Raw genomic sequence first — 19,687 nt, forward strand, 5'->3', positions numbered from 1 at the left:
TCCTTCCATCAGCAAGGGCATTGAAGATGAAACGTGGCTGGGTCTTTCAGCATGACAATGATCCCAAACACACCGCCCGGGCAACGAAGGAGTGGCTTCGTAAGAAGCATTTCAAGGTCCTGGAGTGGCCTAGCCAGTCTCCAGATCTCAACCCCATAGACAATCTTTGGAGGGAGTTGAAAGTCCGAAAACATCACTGCTCTAGAGGAGATCTGCATGGAGGAATGGGCCAAAATACCAGCAACAGTGTGTGAAAACCTTGTGAAGACTTACAGAAAACGTTTGACCTGTGTCATTGCCAACAAAGGGTATATAACAAGTATTGAGAAACTTTTGTTATTGACCAAATATTTATATTCCACCATAATTTGTAAATAAATTCATTAACAATCCTACAATGTGTTTTCTGGATTTTTTTTCCTCATTTTGTCTGTCATAGTTGACGTGTACCTATGATGAAAATTACAGGCCTCTCTCATCTTTTTAAGTGGGAGAACTTGCACAATTGGTGGCTGACTAAATACTTTTTTCCCCCACTGTATATGTGCTTTCTTGAGCAGGGGGACCTTGCGGGCGCTGCAGGATTTCAGTCCTTCACGGCATAGTGTTTTACCAATTGTTTTCTTGGTGACTATGGTCCCAGCTGCCTTGAGATCATTGACAAGATCCTCCCGTGTAGTTCTGGGCTGATTCCTCACCGTTCTCATTATCATTTGTCACGGTTTCGGCCGAGGCTGCTCCTCCTCCTTGCTCGGGCAGGCTTCGGCGGTCGTCGTCCCCGGAGTACTAGCTGCCACCGTTGTATGTTATCGATGTTGGTTTGGTTTTGTCTTCCTTGTTCACCTGTTTTCTGTTAGTGTTAATTATGTTCCCTATAAGTGTCTCGTTTTGTTTGTAGTGAGTTGTGTGTAATTGTTCCGCCTCTCCGTAGGTGCTGGTATTTTGCTCTATTGTGTTTAGAGTCCAGACGCACTTTTGCGTATTGCTTGTGCATTGGAGTGTTTTTGCGCACTGTTGCGTAATCGCTCGCCTCCTTGTTTTGTTGAGGCCCTTTTCTTTGTATTGTCGTGTCCTCTAGTAAAGTCTGTTGGAAGTAGCTTCTGTGTCCTGCGCCTGACTCCTACACCACATCCACATCAGCCATTGACAGAATTACACACCATCATGGAGTCAGCAGGAGCAGCAGCAGCACCCGAGTCGCTGGAGGAGCGCGTCAGCGGGCAAGACGACCGGATCCTTCAACTCGGGTCCGCCCTGCAGGACGTGATCAACACTCTGCACCGATGGGAGACCAGAGGAGTGCCCACACCTCCTCCGACCTTACCACCACCATCGGTCAGTCCTCCCATCCAAGCTCCAGAATCCAGTGGGATTCGGCTCTCGCTCCCGAGGGCGTATGATGGCGCCACAGCCGGGTGTCAGGGGTTCCTCCTGCAGGTGGAACTCTACCTGCCCACTATACACCCGGCGCCCTCGGGATACGAGAGCGTTCCCGCCCTCATCTCCTGTCTCTCCGGCAAGGTGTTGGAGTGGGCCAACGCTGAATGGAGGGGAATAGACGCCGCCACCATCACCTACGCGGAGTTCTCCCGCCGCTTCAGGGCAGTGTTCGACCATCCACCTGAGGGGAAAGCGGCGGGGGAGCGTCTATTCCACCTCCGACAGGGGAAGAGGAGCGCACAGGAGTTCGCCCTGGAATTCCGGGCTCTAGCGGCGGATGCGGGGTTGAATGAGCAGGCCCTCATCGACCACTATCGATGCAGTCTACGGGAGGACGTTCGGAGAGAGCTGGCCTGCAGGGACACCAACCTATCGTTCGACCAGTTGGTGGACATGTCCATCCGTCTCGACACCCTGCTGGCCACCCGCGGACGTCCCGAGTGGGGGCCGTCCATTCCATCCTCCAGCACCTCCGAGCCGAGCTCTATGGAGCTCGGGGGTGCTGGCGCTAGAGAGAGGAGGAGAAGGAGCCCGAGGGGGCCGTCCCCTGCACCAACTGTGGCCGTGGAGGGCACACTGCGGCTAGGTGCTGGGGAGGGTCTCCAGGGGGAAGGGACAACAGGCCACGCACTGGGGAGTCCTTCCAGGTGAGTAGGCACCCCACTTACCCAGAGCTCTCTGTTGTTCACTTATGTATACCTGTAAAATTTCCACAGGTTGCACCTCATTCCCAGCATAAGGCGCTAGTAGATTCAGGCGCAGCTGGGAATTTTGTTGATCTGAATTTTTGTGTAAAGTTAGGGATTCCCCTCCTTCCTGTTGATGCTCCCTTCCCTGTCCATGCACTAGATAGCCGCCCGTTGGGATCGGGGTTGATTAGGGAGGTCACAGCACCACTTAGGATGAGTACGCAGGGGGGTCATGAGGAAACTATTCAGTTATATCTGATCGACTCTCCTGCGTATCCAGTGGTGCTGGGGCTTCCCTGGTTGATTACCCATAATCCCTCCATTTCGTGGCAACAGAGGGCTCTCAAGGAGTGGTCTGCCCAGTGTGTAGGGCGATGTCTAGGTGTTTCCGTGGGGGCGACCTCGGTGGAGAGTCCGAACCAAGTGCCCGCAATGCACATTCCCCCTGAGTATGAGGATGTAGCACTCGTGTTTAGCAAGACGAGGGCGACGCGGTTGCCTCCTCATAGACAGGGGGATTGTGCGATAGACATCCAGGCAGGAGCAGCGCTTCCGCGGAGCCATGTGTATCCTCTGTCTCAAGAGGAGAAGGGGGCTATGGAGACTTACATAGCCGAGTCTCTGAGACAGGGATACATACGGCCCTCCACCTCCCCTGTGTCCTCGAGCTTCTTTTTTGTGAAGAAGAAGGATGGAGGGTTGCGCCCGTGTATTGATTACCGTAGTCTCAATCAGATCACTGTGAAATACAGTTATCCACTCCCTCTGATTGCGACTATGATGGAATCATTACACGGAGTGCGTTTCTTCACAAAACTAGATCTCAGGAGCGCCTACAACTTGGTGCGCAATAGGGAGGGCGATGAATGGAAGACAGCATTTAGTACCACCTCGGGTCATTACGAGTATCTCGTCATGCCATACGGGTTGATGAATGCTCCTTCAGTCTTCCAATCCTTTGTGAACGAGATCTTCCGGGACATGCAGGGGCAAGGTGTGATCGTGTACATTGACGACATTCTAGTGTACTCTTCTACCCGAGCCGAGCATGTAGCCCTGGTGCGCCGAGTGTTGGGGAGGCTGTTGGAGCACGACTTGTATGTCAAGACAGAGAAATGTCTGTTTTTCCAGGAGTCGGTCTCCTTTTTGGGTTATCGGTTGTCCGCGTCAGGGGTGAGGATGGAGGTTGACCGTGTGTCAGCCGTGCGTAATTGGCAAACCCCAACCACGGTTAAAGAGGTGCAGCAGTTCTTGGGTTTTGCAAATTACTACCGGAGGTTTATCCGGGGTTTTGGACAGGTGGCAGCTCCCATAACGTCCCTGCTGAAGGGGGGCCCGGTGCGTTTGCAGTGGTCAGCTGAGGCGGACAGGGCATTTGGGAGACTGAAGGACCTGTTCACTTCGGCTCCGGTGCAGGCGCATCCGGACCCCGCTTTACCATTCCAGGTAGAGGTGGATGCGTCAGAGGCCGGTATTGGGGCCGTACTATCGCAACGGTCCAGCACGCCACCTAAACTCCGCCCCTGTGCTTTTTATTCCAAGAAGCTCAGCCCGGCGGAGCGAAATTATGACGTAGGGGATAGGGAGCTGTTAGCCGTGGTACAGGCCCTAAAGGTGTGGAGGCATTGGCTTGAGGGGGCTCAACACCCTTTTCTCATTTTGACTGACCACCGTAACCTGGAGTACATCCGGGCAGCTAGGAGATTGAACCCTCGTCAGGCTCGGTGGAACATGTTTCTAACCCGGTTCGTGTTTAAAATAACGTACATCCCTGGGTCCCAGAACGGTAAGGCAGACGCCCTGTCCAGGCGGTATGACACAGAGGAGAGGTCCATTGAGCCCACTCCCATCCTGTCGGAGTCTTGTCTGGTGGCACCGGTAGTGTGGGAGGTCGATGCAGAAATCGAGCGGGCGTTGCGTACCGACCCTAGTCCCCCAAAGTGTCCTGTGGGTCGGACGTACGTTCCGCTCGAGGTTCGGGATCGTCTGATTTATTGGGCTCATACGTCCCCCTCCTCTGGACATCCAGGTATTGGCTGGACAGTGCACTGCCTTAGCGCAAAGTACTGGTGGCCAACGTTAGCCAGGGATGTGAGGGTTTATGTCTCCTCCTGCTCGGTGTGCGCCCAGTGTAAGGCGCCTAGACACCTGCCCAGGGGAAAGTTACAACCCTTGCCCGTTCCACTACGACCCTGGGCTCACCTCTCGGTGGATTTCGTTACAGACCTTCCCCCCTCTCAGGGGCATACCACTATACTGGTCGTTGTGGATCGGTTCTCGAAGGCCTGTCGTCTCCTCCCAATGCCGGGTCTCCCTACTGCCCTACAGACCGCTGAGGCACTGTTCACCCACGTCTTTCGGCACTACGGGGTGCCCGAGGATATAGTGTCTGATCGAGGTCCCCAGTTCACCTCCAGAGTCTGGAGGGCGTTCATGGAGCGCTTGGGGGTCTCGGTGAGCCTTACCTCGGGGTACCACCCAGAGAGCAATGGGCAGGTAGAAAGAGTGAACCAGGATGTGGGTAGGTTTCTGAGATCGTATTGCTAGGGCCGGCCGGAGGAGTGGGCGAGGTATATCCCCTGGGCAGAGATGGCACAGAACTCTCTCCACCACTCCTCCACCAACCTAACCCCTTTCCAATGTGTGTTAGGGTATCAGCCGGTTCTGGCACCATGGCATCAGAGCCAGATCGAGGCTCCTGCTGTGGATGAGTGGGTGCGGCGCTCGGAGGAGACGTGGAACGCTGCACATGTCCATCTGCAGCGGGCCATCCGTCGACAAAAGGCGAGCGCCGATCTCCACCGCAGTGAGGGTCCGGTGTACGCACCTGGAGATCGAGTCTGGCTCTCAACTCGAAACCTGCCCCTCCTCCTGCCCTGCCGGAAGCTGGGTCGGCGGTTTGTGGGGCCATTTAAAGTCCTGAGGAGGTTGAACGAGGTGTGTTACAGGTTACAACTGCCTATTGATTATCACATTAACCCCTCGTTCCATGTGTCTCTTCTCAGGCCGGTGGTAGCTGGTCCACTCCAGGACTGTGAGATAAGTGAGACTCCTCCGCCCCCATTGGACATCGAGGGGGCTCCGGCGTACACAGTTCGGTCCATCTTGGATTCGAGACGTCGGATGGGGGGTCTCCAGTATCTCGTGGAGTGGGAGGGGTACGGCCCGGAAGAACGGTGCTGGGTGCCGAGGAGGGACATCTTAGACCCATCTCTCCTGACTGAGTTCCACCGTGGTCATCCCACGCGCCCTGCTCCGCGTCCTCCTGGTCGTCCCCGAGGCCGGGGTCGGCGCACGGCTGGAGCCGCGCGTCAAGGGGGGGGTACTGTCACGGTTTCGGCCGAGGCTGCTCCTCCTCCTTGCTCGGGCAGGCTTCGGCGGTCGTCGTCCCCGGAGTACTAGCTGCCACCGTTGTATGTTATCGATGTTGGTTTGGTTTTGTCTTCCTTGTTCACCTGTTTCCTGTTAGTGTTAATTATGTTCCCTATAAGTGTCTCGTTTTGTTTGTAGTGAGTTGTGTGTAATTGTTCCGCCTGTCCGTAGGTGCTGGTATTTTGCTCTATTGTGTTTAGAGTCCAGACGCACTTTTGCGTATTGCTTGTGCATTGGAGTGTTTTTGCGCACTGTTGCGTAATCGCTCGCCTCCTTGTTTTGTTGAGGCCCTTTTCTTCTATTGTCGTGTCCTCTAGTAAAGTCTGTTGGAAGTAGCTTCTGTGTCCTGCGCCTGACTCCTACACCACATCCACATCAGCCATTGACATCATTGCAACTCCACGAGATGAGATCTTGCATGGAGCCCCAGGCCGAGGGAGATTGACAGTTATTTTGTGTTTCTTCCATTTGCGAATAATCACACCAACTGTTGTCACCTTCTCACCAAGCTGCTTGGCAATGGTCTTGTAGTCTTGTAGCCCATTCCAGCCTTGTGTAGGTCTACAATCTTGTCTCTGACATCCTTGGAGAGCTCTTTGGTCTTGGCCATGGTGGAGAGTTTGGAATCTGATTGATTGATTGCTTCTGTGGACAGGTGTCTTTTATACTCCCTTTAAGAGTGTGCTCCTAATCTCAGCTCGTTACCTGTATAAAAGACACCTGGGAGCCAGAAATCTTTCTGATTGAGAGGGGGTCAAATACTTATTTCCCTCATTAAAATGCAAATCAATTTATAACATTTTTGACATGCGTTTTTCTGGATTTTTTGTTGTTGTTATTCTGTCTCTCACTGTTCAAATAAACCTACCATTAAAATTATAGACTGATCATTTCTTTGTCAGTGGGCAAACGTACAAAATCAGCAGGGGATCAAATACTTTTTTCCCTCACTGTATAAGCAGCGCATGAGTTTCAAGTTTGGGGAAGATCATTTTCACCATAAAAATGCACACATGAGCATTACATGCATAATTGCATTTGCTGTCACTTTTGATAATGGTGTTTTCCGCTAATGGAACATTCGCACTTATAGCCTACTACCATGTGTGCATTGCTGCGCTTATAATGTGAAGAAATAGCCTAATAGTTTATCAACATTTTAAGCCAAACGTTCTGATCTGTTGCTAATGGTTGTATTAATTTGGGATCTATTGCATCCCAAAACTGTCCCAGACTATGTTTGGAATATTTATTTCTCGCACAGAATATAATAGGTCGACTTTTGTACTATGGGGGATAGTAGATTGACATAGGCTAGTGCTTTAGCTGTTCATTAGGCCTACTCATCTTGTTGGCTGACGAAAAGTAAATGTGGACAGTTCTTCCAATATCTTCAATATGCACCTCGGAATTGGATAAGGATGCGCGCAGTTGCGTCCTCTGTGTCTGTCTTAACTTGTAGCCTGTGAGAAAGACCCGATCACCTGATGGAGAGCCGTGTGAGTGAGAGATGCTTCGGACAATCAAGGAGAAGGGCACAACGCAACACTCCGGGCCACAAAAGGCATGGATTTTTTTAGGGTGGATTACAGCCACAAAGGGGATGCCGCCGAGAAATTCGAGGCATTATCAAGTGCATGTCAAATCTTGAATGAGAGACTATTGGAGTGTGTACATCTTGCGCAAAAAAACAAAGCAGAGCTCATGCCTTTCAAGCAACTTTTTTCTAATCATCATTAGTCATGCAGCCTTACAATTTCAAAAAATTATAAAAAATAAATAAAGGAAAAGTGGTGCGTGCATATGTATTCACCCCCTTTGCTATGAAGACCCTAAATAAGATCTGGTGCAACCAATTACCTTCAGAAGTCACATAATTAGTTAAATAAAGTCCACCTGTGTGCAATCTAAGTGTCACATGATCTGTCACATGATCTCAGTATATATACACCTGTTCTGAAAGGCCCCAGAGTCTACAACACCACTAAGCAAGGGGCACCACCAAGCAAGCGGCACCATGAAGACCAAGGTATAGATCAGGGTTGGGTTATTAAAAAATATCCGAAACTTTGAACATCCCATGGCGCACCATTAAATCCATTATTAAAAAATGGAACGAATATGGCACCACAACAAACCTGCCAAGAGAGGGCCACCCACCAAAACTCACGGACCAGGCAAGGGCATTAATCAGAGAGGCAACAAAGAGACCAAAGATAACCCTGAAGGAGCTGCAAAGCTCCACAGTGGAGATTGGAGTATCTGTCCATAGGACCACTTTAAGCTGTACACTCCACAGAGCTGGGCTTTACGGAAGAGTGGCCAGAAAAAAGCCATTGCTTAAAGACAAATATAAGCAAACACGTTTGGTGTTCGCCAAAAGGCATGTGGGAGACTCCCCAAACATATGGAAGAAGGTACTCTGGTCAGATGAGACAAAAATTTAGCTTTTTGGCCATCAAGGAAAACACAATGTCTGGCGCAAACCCAACACCTCTCATCACCCCGAGAACACCATCCCCACAGTGAAGCATGGTGGTGGCAGCATCATGCTGTGGGGATGTTTTTAATCGGCAGGGACTTTGGGGGGGTGAATAGTTATGCACGCTCAAGTTTTCAGGTTTTTTTTGTCTTATTTCTTGTTTGTTTCACAAGATAAAATATTTTGCATCTTCAAAGTGGTAGGTATGCTGTGTAAATCAAATGATATAAACCCCCCAAAAATCCATTTTAATTCCAGGTTGTAAGGCAACAAAATAGGAAAAATGCCAAGGGGGGTGAATACTTTCGCAAGCCACTGTATAGCCAAATGTTTGTAGAACAACTCAAGTTACATTAATAACTCTAAATTAAGCATAGGAGTACCTATTTCTTTGTTAACCGCTCAACACAGAATAGCCGCATGTGCGCACTCCCTCAAAACGTTTGGAGAAAATATGTATATTTTATTCAGCTTTGTTCAATTGTATTCTTCATGCTATAAAATAATATAAAATAATGCCACGGAATTATAAGCAAATCTTGTCTGCTAAATGAACTAGTGTAGCCCACAACCATTTGGCATAGCCACATCAGGACCTAACATAAGGACAACTCAGAGTATGCTATTATTTTCTTCTGAAATAGACTACATTTTCTTCATATCATGCTTCTTTAGACCTGTCTAAAATGAATAATGGATTTATTGTGAAGGTGTAGACTATATTACATGGATTTATTAGACTTTTTAAAATGGCTTGTAGGCTATGTGTGGAAACCAGGAGATGCTAAATGTGTTTATGTTAATTAACGGTCAATTACCATGAGACCGACAGCTTTTTGCTTGACAATCACCGGCTGACAGAATTTCGTGAACGCCACAGCCCTAAAGGTGGGTGTCATGACTCAGGGGACCACTAAAGATGACCACATCTTGACAAATGGACCATATCTTGACAGATAAGAAGAGAGAAGTATAAGAATATGAGTATATTCATAGACAGGGTTTGGCTGTGTTTTTCACAAATAAACCAGATAGGTTTGGCAAATGGCAGTGCCCATGGGCCACGGCAAATAATTACATTATATTTAGTATTTAACCAATATTTTAATATTTCCTTGTTACCCAATGCATCTAGCTGTTTTTTAAGGCTAAATCCAAAACAGCAGAGTACAGCACCTGCATGACTATATTAAAAGTGACATTATGCCTTAGTTCTATTTGGCCATATGGTGACTTCACTATTCCTGTCAGACATCTGCTTGAAGCACAGACATACATCTATTTATATGGAACATTACCGTAAGGGTTGAGGTGAGATGTGACCCAGGTGCCGTGCAGGATATACAGTAGGCAGTAGGCAGAGATGGTGAAACAAGGATCTTTACTGGTGGTCCCAAAGCCAAAATACAAAATAACGGACTTATTACGATAAAAGAAAGGCGGAGCAAATAAGTCTCCAAAAACTGGCTGACAGCCAAAATACGAAACACTACCTAAGACTGAAACAAATAATGAAACAGGGAGAACACTCCTCAAGTACCTGTACATAGATCTCCGATCAGACACTGAGTAGTACTGCTGGACATAGAGAAACTAGCAGAGAAAACTGAGCAAGGGAACACAGGGAAGTGAGGGTATAAATACACAGGTGAACCGATAGACACATGATTTGGAATGAAATAATAAAGTAATCAAATAAAACAAATGTAATATACACAACCAGGGGTTGGAACCAAAATTATTCTGAAATAAAATATAAACGCAACATGCAACCATTTAAAAGATTTGACTGAGTTACAGTTCATTTAAGGAAATCAGTCAATTGAAATAAATTCATTAGGCCCTAATCTATGGATTTCACATGACTGGGAATACAGATATGCATCCGTTGGTCACAGATACCTTAAAAAAAGGTAGGGGTATGGATCAGAAAACCAGTAAGTATCTGGTGTGACCACCATTTGCATCTTGCAGCGTGACATATCTCCTTCACATAGAGTTGATCAGGCTGTTGATTGTGTCCTGTGGAATGTTGTCCCGCTCCTCTTCAATGGCTGTGCGAAGTTTCTGGATATTGGCGGGAACTGGAACACGCTGTCGTACACGTTGATCCAGAGCATCCCAAACACGCTCAATGGGTGACATGTCTGGTGATTATGCAGAACATGGAAGAACTGGGACATTTTCAGCTTCCAGGAATTGTGTACAGATCCTTGCGATATGGGGCTGTGCATTATCATGCTGAAACATGAGGTGATGCTGGCGGATGAATTGCACGACAATTGGCCTCAGGATCTCGTCACGGTATCTCTGTGCATTCAAATTGCCATCGATAAAATGAAGGTGTGTTCGTTGTCCATTGCTTATGCCTGCCCATACCATAACCCCACCGCCACCATAGGGCACTCTGTTCTCAATGTTGACATCAGCAAACCACTCGCCCACACAACGCAATACACGTGGTCTGCCGTTTTGAGGCCAGTTGGACATACTGCCAAATTCTTTAAAACGACATTGGAGGTAGCTTATGGTAGAGAAATGAACATTACATTCTCTGGCAACAGCTCTGGTGGACATTCCTGCATTCAGCATGCCAATTGCACTCTCCCTCAAAACTTGAGACATCTGTGGCATGTGTTGTTTGACAAAACTGCACATTTTAGAGTAGCCTTTTATTGTCCCCAGCACAAGGTGCACCTGTGTAATGATCATGCTGTTTAATCAGCTTCTTGATACGCCACGCCTGTCAGGTGGATGGAGTATCTTGGCAAAAGCTAACAGGGATGTAAACAAATTTGTGCACAAAATTTGAGATAAATAATATTTTAGTGCGTATGGAACACTTCTGGGATCTTTTATACCAGCTCATGATAATGGGACCAACACTTTACATGTTGTGTTTATATATTTGTTCAGTGTATTTTCCAATCGTTTTGTTCTGAACAGAACCATAATTTTTTTCATTCCGTTCCACTGTTCCGACCAGCAAAATAAAGTTCTGAACCAGTTAGAACCCCAAAAAGGTACCGGTTTATATCGTTCCTTCCTGTTCCTTTTTTTTTTTTTTTTTTACATTTAGCTCAACATTAAATTACTTCACCAATCAGTGAGGATAGAGCAGCATACTGTGGAGCGTTAAGAGCTAATTGTATTTTTCCGTAACAGCATGGTTTAATCATAATGAAAGACAAACCCACACACTGTGCTGCCAGTCACAGTGTAGGGCGCGAGATGCAACAAAAATGTTGCGGGTGAGGAGAGAGTGAGAGAGAGAGGATGGAGGAAGCTTGCCTTGAAGAGCTGGGCATCTTGTGATGACATGCATTATCTGAATTTGGCCCACAGATTATACCTAAGGAGGAGCGGCTTCTATGGAGGAACTTTGAATGTCTTTGAACTTCCAAGTTGGTTTAATGTTGGACCAGAGCAAACGTTAGCTAGCTAGCTACGGTAGCTAACATGCTTGTGTGTGCAGCACTAGAATTAAAAACAAGTCTTACCTTTTGGAGTTAATAAACCCAATGTGAAACGTGATAAGTATAGTATCGTTAACTAGCATTGAAAAAGTTAATGCATTATTCTAAACATCTCTCCCTAGTTTTTGAATCACGCTTGTAACGTGGTCAGTAGGCTACAGTAACCTATGCTTCAGAGGGGAGGGGCATGTAGCCTACACACACAAGCACACCCACTGGCACAAGATTTCCAGCTGACAGGCAGAAGCCGGAATAAGTTTCTGAGTGACAGAGTGAGGGCTTTACATAGGCGCTGTGTTGCGATTTTTGTGGGACAGGAAAAATATACACGGAACGTAAAATAACGTTATTAAGCGGTTCCCATGCTTTTAAAATAATGTTTCTCTTCTGGAACAGTATAGACCACTTTCGCTTCCGGTGTGGGTTTTGTTTCTCAAGCAATATCGTTATTTTCCAGTTTTAGGTTCTGTTCCCTGAACCATTCTAACCCTTGTACATAACAACTGAAATATTTTATTAAAGTAAAGTAATGTGAATAAACTATGTTTAATAAGTGATAAGTCCCCTGTAGCTCAGTTGGTAGAGCACGGCGCTTGCAACGCCAGGGTTGTGGGTTCGTTTCCCATGGGGGGCCAGTATGCAAAATGTATGCACTCACTAACTGTAAGTCACTCTGGATAAGAGTGTCTGCTAAAATGACTCAAATGTAAATAAGCAGTAATGAGCAGTCACTACCATCATGGGGATTTTATTAATTGTTTTATCATGTGTTGTTACAGCATTCAACCCACAAAATGCATAGTGCATTTAATGTTGTTGTTTAAATAAATAAAAACATTTGAAAACAATGATAATTTTCTTATAATCGAACGGAGCTGACCTCAAAAAGCACTAATAACTCAGCACCATTTTCCCCAAATCCAATTAGTTTTCCACATTGATTTAACTTCATCACATAGATTTTTTTTGTTGTTGAAATGACGTGGAAACAACGTTGATTCAACCAGTTTTTGCCCAGTAGAATGTTACATGTCATGAAACACCTGAATACATCCAGGGGGACTGTCAAAAGGGTACAACACAGTGCTCCATAGTATAAGGCATGTAAGAGCAACGGGGATATAGTGTATGGCTTATCAATAAGATATATGGTTGGCACGACTAATCTCCATCGATTATTTACCAATGTAGCAAAACAAATATTGAATGTTTACCTAGACTGGTTGCACCATTGAGGTCAGAATACCTCTTTCCTAAAGGAGACCTGTTCCACTGCTACTGTTTTAACCTAAAGTTGTACATTTGTGTGGTTCATCCCTATGCAGTTGGTGTGTCCATTAGTTTATGCCTTCCTTATCCATACATTTGCCCATTTCCCAAAACTCACCAAAAGCAACGGCAATCCGCAGACCACTGCGTAAAGTATGGCAGGAGGTACAGCGCTGGACGCCTCGGGTCCAAGGTAGGGCTTGGTGTAGGCATTGTCATAGCAGAAAAACCCTTGGACGTGCACGTTGAAAGTGTCGGTGTACTCAAAGTAGTATGCCAACATGACAGTCCCAGCCATGATCACCAGCTGGAAGTAAAGCATGGTCACAGAGGTGAAGCGAACTGAGCCCCACGAGATCCACGGGCATCAGAAAACCCCGGTTGAATGGAACCCACAGCCGCCCGGTTTTTAGGCTACTGCTGTAACCCGTCCAGTACTCCACCTCGCTCCGCGTTCCATCCACATCTATCTCTCGCTACTACAATGGAAGATAATCCATAAAACATTGTGTTGGGTGAATAGGCGAGCTCAGTCTTGACACCGCTCAGAGGTCCATGCGAGAGTGAGCGCTAGGATAGAAAAAGACTGTGGGGCGGGTTAGAACATGAGCGCGTGGGATGGAATACACTCTCCTTCCGTGGCGCGAGAGATATGCGTGGCATGCAGACTTCTTCCCGCCTTGAGCGATGATGAGTGACAGCGTGCCAACCATGACCATGAGCCACATGACGTTTATAGAAGTCCCATACACTTCTTAACGTTAATGTGTTCCGCAGCTACATCTGTAGGCAACTAGATTCAGCCAAAGTCCGATTTTTGTCGGAGATAAAATAATTATAATAATTTGTCCATCGCAAATTGACCACAGCTAAGCCCAAAAATAGATTGTATTTGAAAATAACATTATTTAATACCTTGATTGCATTTTGAGATATGATCACATCTCTTTTTATTTGTGGGAATATTGGGAACTATCAAATTAAACAACTTTTTTGGCTGAATTCCTAGTGGTCTTTTTGACTAAAAACAAAAAAAAACATTTTTTTACAAAAATCTTTGGTGGTCCACAGTTTGTCAGTGTTTAGCTACACCAAAAAGTTCCTGATGTTGATGATCTACTATACTGTGCATTTCAGGTCATGAGATCTTTGACTTAGATAGATCATCCTGGCAGCAAAAACAAATCATATGGACAATGTTCTTCACACACACACACACACAACACACACAAACACACGCCTGGTCATCTAGTATGGAGTGAGAAAATTCTCAATGTTTTGTCTGTATAATGTCCCACAATCCATGTGTATATTCACCATAACTCACAAATAAAACCATGATCTGTGAATATATAAAAATATTTTACCAATAAAACCATGATCTGTATATATATATATATATATATATATATATATATATATATATATATATATATATATATATATATATATATATACAGTGGGGAGAACAAGTATTTGATACACTGCCGATTTTGCAGGTTTTCCTACTTACAAAGCATGTAGAGGTCTGTAATTTTTATCATAGGTACACTTCAACTGTGAGAGACGGAATCTAAAACAAAAATCCAGAAAATCACATTGTATGATTTTTAAGTAATTAATTTGCATTTTATTGCATGACATAAGTATTTGATCACCTATCAACCAGTAAGAATTCCGGCTCTCACAGACCTGTTAGTTTTTCTTTAAGAAGCCCTCCTGTTCTCCACTCATTACCTGTATTAACTGCACCTGTTTGAACTCGTTACCTGTATAAAAGACACCTGTCCACACACTCAATCAAACAGACTCCAACCTCTCCACAATGGCCAAGACCAGAGAGCTGTGTAAGGATATCAGGGATAAAATTGTAGACCTGCACAAGGCTGGGATGGGCTACAGGACAATAGGCAAGCAGCTTGGTGAGAATGCAACAACTGTTGGCGCAATTATTAGAAAATGGAAGAAGTTCTAGATGACGGTCAATCATCCTCGGTCTGGGGCTCCATGCAAGATCTCACCTTGTGGGGCATCAATGATCATGAGGAAGGTGAGGGATCAGCCCAGAACTACACGGCAGGACCTGGTCAATGACCTGAAGAGAGCTGGGACCACAGTCTCAATGAAAACCATTAGTAACACACTACGCCGTCATGGATTAAAATCCTGCAGCGCACGCAAGGTCCCCCTGCTCAAGCCATCGCATGTCCAGGCCCGTCTGAAGTTTGCCAATGACCATCTGGATGATCCAGAGGAGGAATGGGAGAAGGTCATGTGGTCTGATGAGACAATAATATAGCTTTTTGGTCTAAACTCCACTCGCCGTGTTTGGAGGAAGAAGAAGGATGAGTACAACTCCAACAACACCATCCCAACCGTGAAGCATGGAGGTGGAAACATCATTCTTTGGCGATGCTTTTCTGCAAAGGGGACAGGACGACTGCACCGTATTGAGGGGAGGATGGATGGGGCCATGTATCGCGAGATCTTGGCCAACAACCTCCTCCCCTCAATAAGAGCATTGAAGATGGGTCGTGGCTGGGTCTTCCAGCATGACAACAACCCTAAACACACAGCCAGGGCAACTAAGAAGTGGCTCCGTAAGAAGCATCTCAAGGTCCTGGAGTGGCCTAGCCAGTCTCCAGACCTGAACCCAATAGAACATATTTGGAGGGAGCTGAAAGTCCGTATTGCCCAGCGACAGCCCCGAAACCTGAAGGATATGGAGAAGGTCTGTATGGAGGAGAGGGCCAAAATCCCCTCTGCAGTGTGTGCAAACCTGGTCAAGACCTACAGGAAACGTATGATCTCTGTAATTGCAAACAAAGGTTTCTGTACCAAATATTAAGTTCTGCTTTTCTGATGTATCAAATACTTATGTCATGCAATAAAATGCAAATTAATTACTTAAAAATCATACAATGTGATTTTCTGGATTTTTGTTTTAGATTCCGTCTCTCACAGTTGAAGTGTACCTATGATACAAATTACAGACCTCTATATGCTTTGTATGTAGGAAAACCTGCAAAATCGGCAGTGTATCAAATACTTGTTCTCCCCACTGTATATACAGTCGTGGTCAGAGGTTTTGAGAATGACACAAGTATTGGTCTTCACGAAGTTTGCTGTTTCAGTGTTTTTAGATATTTTTGTCAGATATTACTATGGTATACTGAAGTATAATTACAAGCATTCCATAAGTGTCAAAGGCTTTTATTGACAATTACATTAAGTTTATGCAAAGAGTCAATATTTGCAGTGTTGACCCTTCTTTTTCAAGACCTCTGCAATCCGCCCTGGCATGCTGTCAATTAACTTCTGGGCCACATCCTGACTGATGGCAGCCCATTCTTGCATAATCAATGCTTGGAGTTTGTCAGAATTTGTGGGGTTTTGTTTGACCACCCGCCTCTTGAGGATTGACCACAAGTTCTCAATGGGATTAAGGTCTGGGGAGTTTCCTGGCCATGGACCCAAAATGTCGATGTTTTGTTCCCCGAGCCACTTAGTTATCACTTTTGCCTTATGGCAAGATGCTCCATCATGCTGGAAAAGGCATTGTTTGTCACCAAACTGTTCTTCGATGGTTGGGAGAAGTTGCTCTCGGAGGATGTGTTGGTACCATTCTTTATTCATGGCTGTGTTATTAGGCAAAATTGTGAGTGAGCCCACTCCCTTGGCTGAGAAGCAACCTCACACATGAATGGTCTCAGGATGCTTTACTGTTGGCATGACACAGGACTGATGGTAGCGCTCACCTTGTCTTCTCTAGACAAGCTTTTTTCCGGATGCCCCAAACAATCGGAAAGGGGATTCATCAGAGAAAATGACTTTACCCCAGTCCTCAGCAGTCCAATTCCTGTACCTTTTGCAGAATATTAGTCTGTCCCTGATGTTTTTCCTGGAGAGAAGTGGCTTCCTCGCTAACCTTCTTGACACCAGGCCATCCTCCAAAAGTCTTCGCCTCACTGGGCGTGCAGATGCACTCACACCTGCCTGCTGCCATTCCTGAGCAAGCTCTGCACTGGTGGTGCCCCGATCCCGCAGCTGAATCAACTTTAGGAGATGGTCCTGGCGCTTGCTGGACTTTCTTGGGCGCCCTGAAGCCTTCTTCACAACAATTGAACCTCTCTCCTTGAAGTTCTTGATGATCCGATGAATGGTTGATTTAGGTGCAATCTTATTAGCAGCAATATCCTTGCCTCTGAAGCCCTTTTGTGCAAAGCAATGATGACGGCACATGTTTCCTTGCAGGTAACCATGGTTAACAGAGGAAGAACAATGATTGCAAGCACCACCCTCCTTTTAAAGCTTCCAGTCTGATATTCTAACTCAATCAGCATGACAGAGTAATCTCCAGCCTTGTCCTCATCAACATACTGTGAACCATCAGATCCTCCTCTCCACCCTCTCCGAGCTGGGCATCTCCGGCGCGGCTCACTCCTGGATTGCGTCCTACCTGACCGGTCGCTCCTACCAAGTGGCGTGGCGAGAAGGTGTCTCCGCACCACGTGCTCTCACCACTGGTGTCCCCCAGGGCTCAGTTCTAGGCCCTCTCCTTTTCTCCCTATACACCAAGTCACTTGGCTCTGTCATATCCTCACATGGCCTCTCCTATCATTGCTACGCTGACGATACACAACTAATCTTCTCCTTTCCCCCTTCTGATAACCAGGTGGCGAATCGCATCTCTGCATGTCTGGCAGACATATCAGTATGGATGACGGATCACCACCTCAAGCTGAACCCTGGCAAGACGGAGCTGCTCTTCCTCCCGGGGAAGGACTGCCCGTTCCATGATCTCGCCATCACGGTTGACAACTCCGTTGTGTCCTCCTCCCAGAGTGCGAAGAGCCTTGGCGTGACCCTGGACAACACCCTGTCGTACTCCGCTAACATCAAGGCGGTGACCCGATCCTGCAGGTTCATGCTCTACAACATTCGGAGAGTACGACCCTGCCTTACACAGGAAGCGGCACAGGTCCTAATCCAGGCACTTGTCATCTCCCGTCTGGATTACTGCAACTCGCTGTTGGCTGGGCTCCCTGCCTGTGCCATTAAACCCCTACAACTCATCCAGAATGCCGCAGCCCGTCTGGTGTTCAACCTTCCCAAGTTCTCTCACGTCACCCCCCTCCTCTGCACACTCCACTGGCTTCCAGTTGAAGCTCGCATCCGTTACAAGACCATGGTTCTTGCCTATGGAGCAGTGAGGGGAACGGCACCTCTGTACCTTCAGGCTCTGATCAGTCCCTACACCCAAACGAGGGCATTGCGTTCATCCACCTCTGGCCTGCTGGCTCCCCTTCCTCTGCGGAAGCATAGTTCCCGCTCAGCCCAGTCAAAACTGTTCGCTGCTCTGGCACCCCAATGGTGGAACAAGCTCCCTCACGACGCCAGGACAGCGGAGTCACTCACCACCTTCCGGAGACATTTGAACCCCCACCTCTTTAAGGAATACCTGGGATAGGATAAAGTAATCCTTCTACCCCCCCCCCCCAAAAAATAAAAAATAAGAAGAAGAAGAAGAAGAAAAAAAAGAAAAAAAAGAAAATTGTAAAGTGGTTATCCCACTGGCTATAGGGTGAATGCACCAATTTGTAAGTCGCTCTGGATAAGAGCGTCTGCTAAAAACGTAAATGTAAATGTAAATGTAACACTCTCACCTGTGTTAACGAGAGAATCACTGACATGATGTCAGCTGGTCCTTTTGTGGCAGGGCTGAAATGCAGTGGAAATGTTTTCTTGGGATTAAGTTCATTTTCATGGCAAAGAGGGACTTTGCAATTAATTGCAATTAATCTGATCACTCTTCATAACGTTCTGGAGTATATGCAAATTGCCATCATAAAAACTGAGGCAGCAGACTTTGTGAAAATTAATATTTGTGTCATTCTCAAATCTTTTGACCACGACTGTACAGTTGAAGTCGGAAGTTTACATACACCTTAGCCAAATACATTTAAACTCAGTTTTTCACAATTCCTGACATTTCATCCTAGTAAAAATTCCCTGTTTCAGGTCCATTAGGATCACCACTTTATTTTCAGAATGTGAAAGGTCAGAATAATAGTAGAGAGAATTATTTATTTTACATTTTACTTCTTTCATCACATTCCCAGTGGGTCAAAAGTTTACATACACTCAATTAGTATTTGGTAGCATTGCCTTTAAATTGTTTAACTTGGGTCAAACGTTTCGGGTAGCATTCCACAAGCTTCCCACAATAAGTTGGGTGAATTTTGTCCCATTCCTCCTGACAGAGCTGGTGTAACTGAGTCAGGTTTTGTAGGCCTCCTTGGTCGCACACGCTTTTTCAGTTCTGCCCACACATTTTCTATAGGATTGAGGTCAGGGCTTTGTGATGGCCACTCCAATACCTTGACTTTGTTGTCCTTAAGCCATTTTGCCACAACTTTGGAAGTATGCTTGGGGTCATTGTCCATTTGGAAGACCCATTTGCGACCAAGCTTTAACTTCTTGAGATCTTGTTGCTTCAATATATCCACATAATTTTCCTTCCTCATGATGCCATCTATTTTCTTTAGTGCACCAGTCACTCCTGCAGCAAAGCACCCCCACAGCATGATGCTGCCACCCCCGTGTTTCACGGTTGGGAGGGTGTTCTTCGTTTGCAACCCTTCCCCATTTTCCTCCAAACAAAACGATGATCTTTATTGCCAAACAGTTCTATTTTTGTTTCATCAGTCCAGAGGACATTTCTCCAAAAAGTACGATCTTCGTCCCCATGTGCAGTTGCAAACCGTAGTCTGGTTTTTTTATGGCGGTTTTGGAGCAGTGGCTTCTTCCTTGCTGAGCGGCCTTTCAGGTTATGTAGATATAGGACTCGTTTTACTGTGGATATAGATACTTTTGTACCTGTTTCCTCCAGCATCTTCACAAGGTCCTTTGCTGTTGTTCTGGGATTGATTTGCACTTTTCACACCAAAGTACGTTCA

General features: G+C 46.3%; 1 protein-coding gene across 1 annotated transcript in view; it reads right to left on the reverse strand.

Annotated features, from left to right (window-relative positions):
- LOC311150480 (phospholipid phosphatase-related protein type 5-like) overlaps window positions 1–13,050 on the reverse strand; it is a gene marked incomplete at both ends in the record, with an annotated part of 96,750 nt that extends 83,700 nt beyond the window's left edge. Inside the window, one exon of the mRNA XM_084187978.1 lies at window positions 12,847–13,050. Within this exon, the coding sequence (XP_084044104.1) occupies window positions 12,847–13,050 (204 nt within the window). The remainder of the gene's footprint in view (window positions 1–12,846) is intronic.
- Between the last annotated feature and the right edge of the window lie 6,637 nt (window positions 13,051–19,687).

The sequence above is a fragment of the Coregonus lavaretus genome (genome assembly GCF_964263955.1).
Source record: "Coregonus lavaretus genome assembly, chromosome: 23".
Classification (NCBI taxonomy): domain Eukaryota; kingdom Metazoa; phylum Chordata; class Actinopteri; order Salmoniformes; family Salmonidae; genus Coregonus; species Coregonus lavaretus.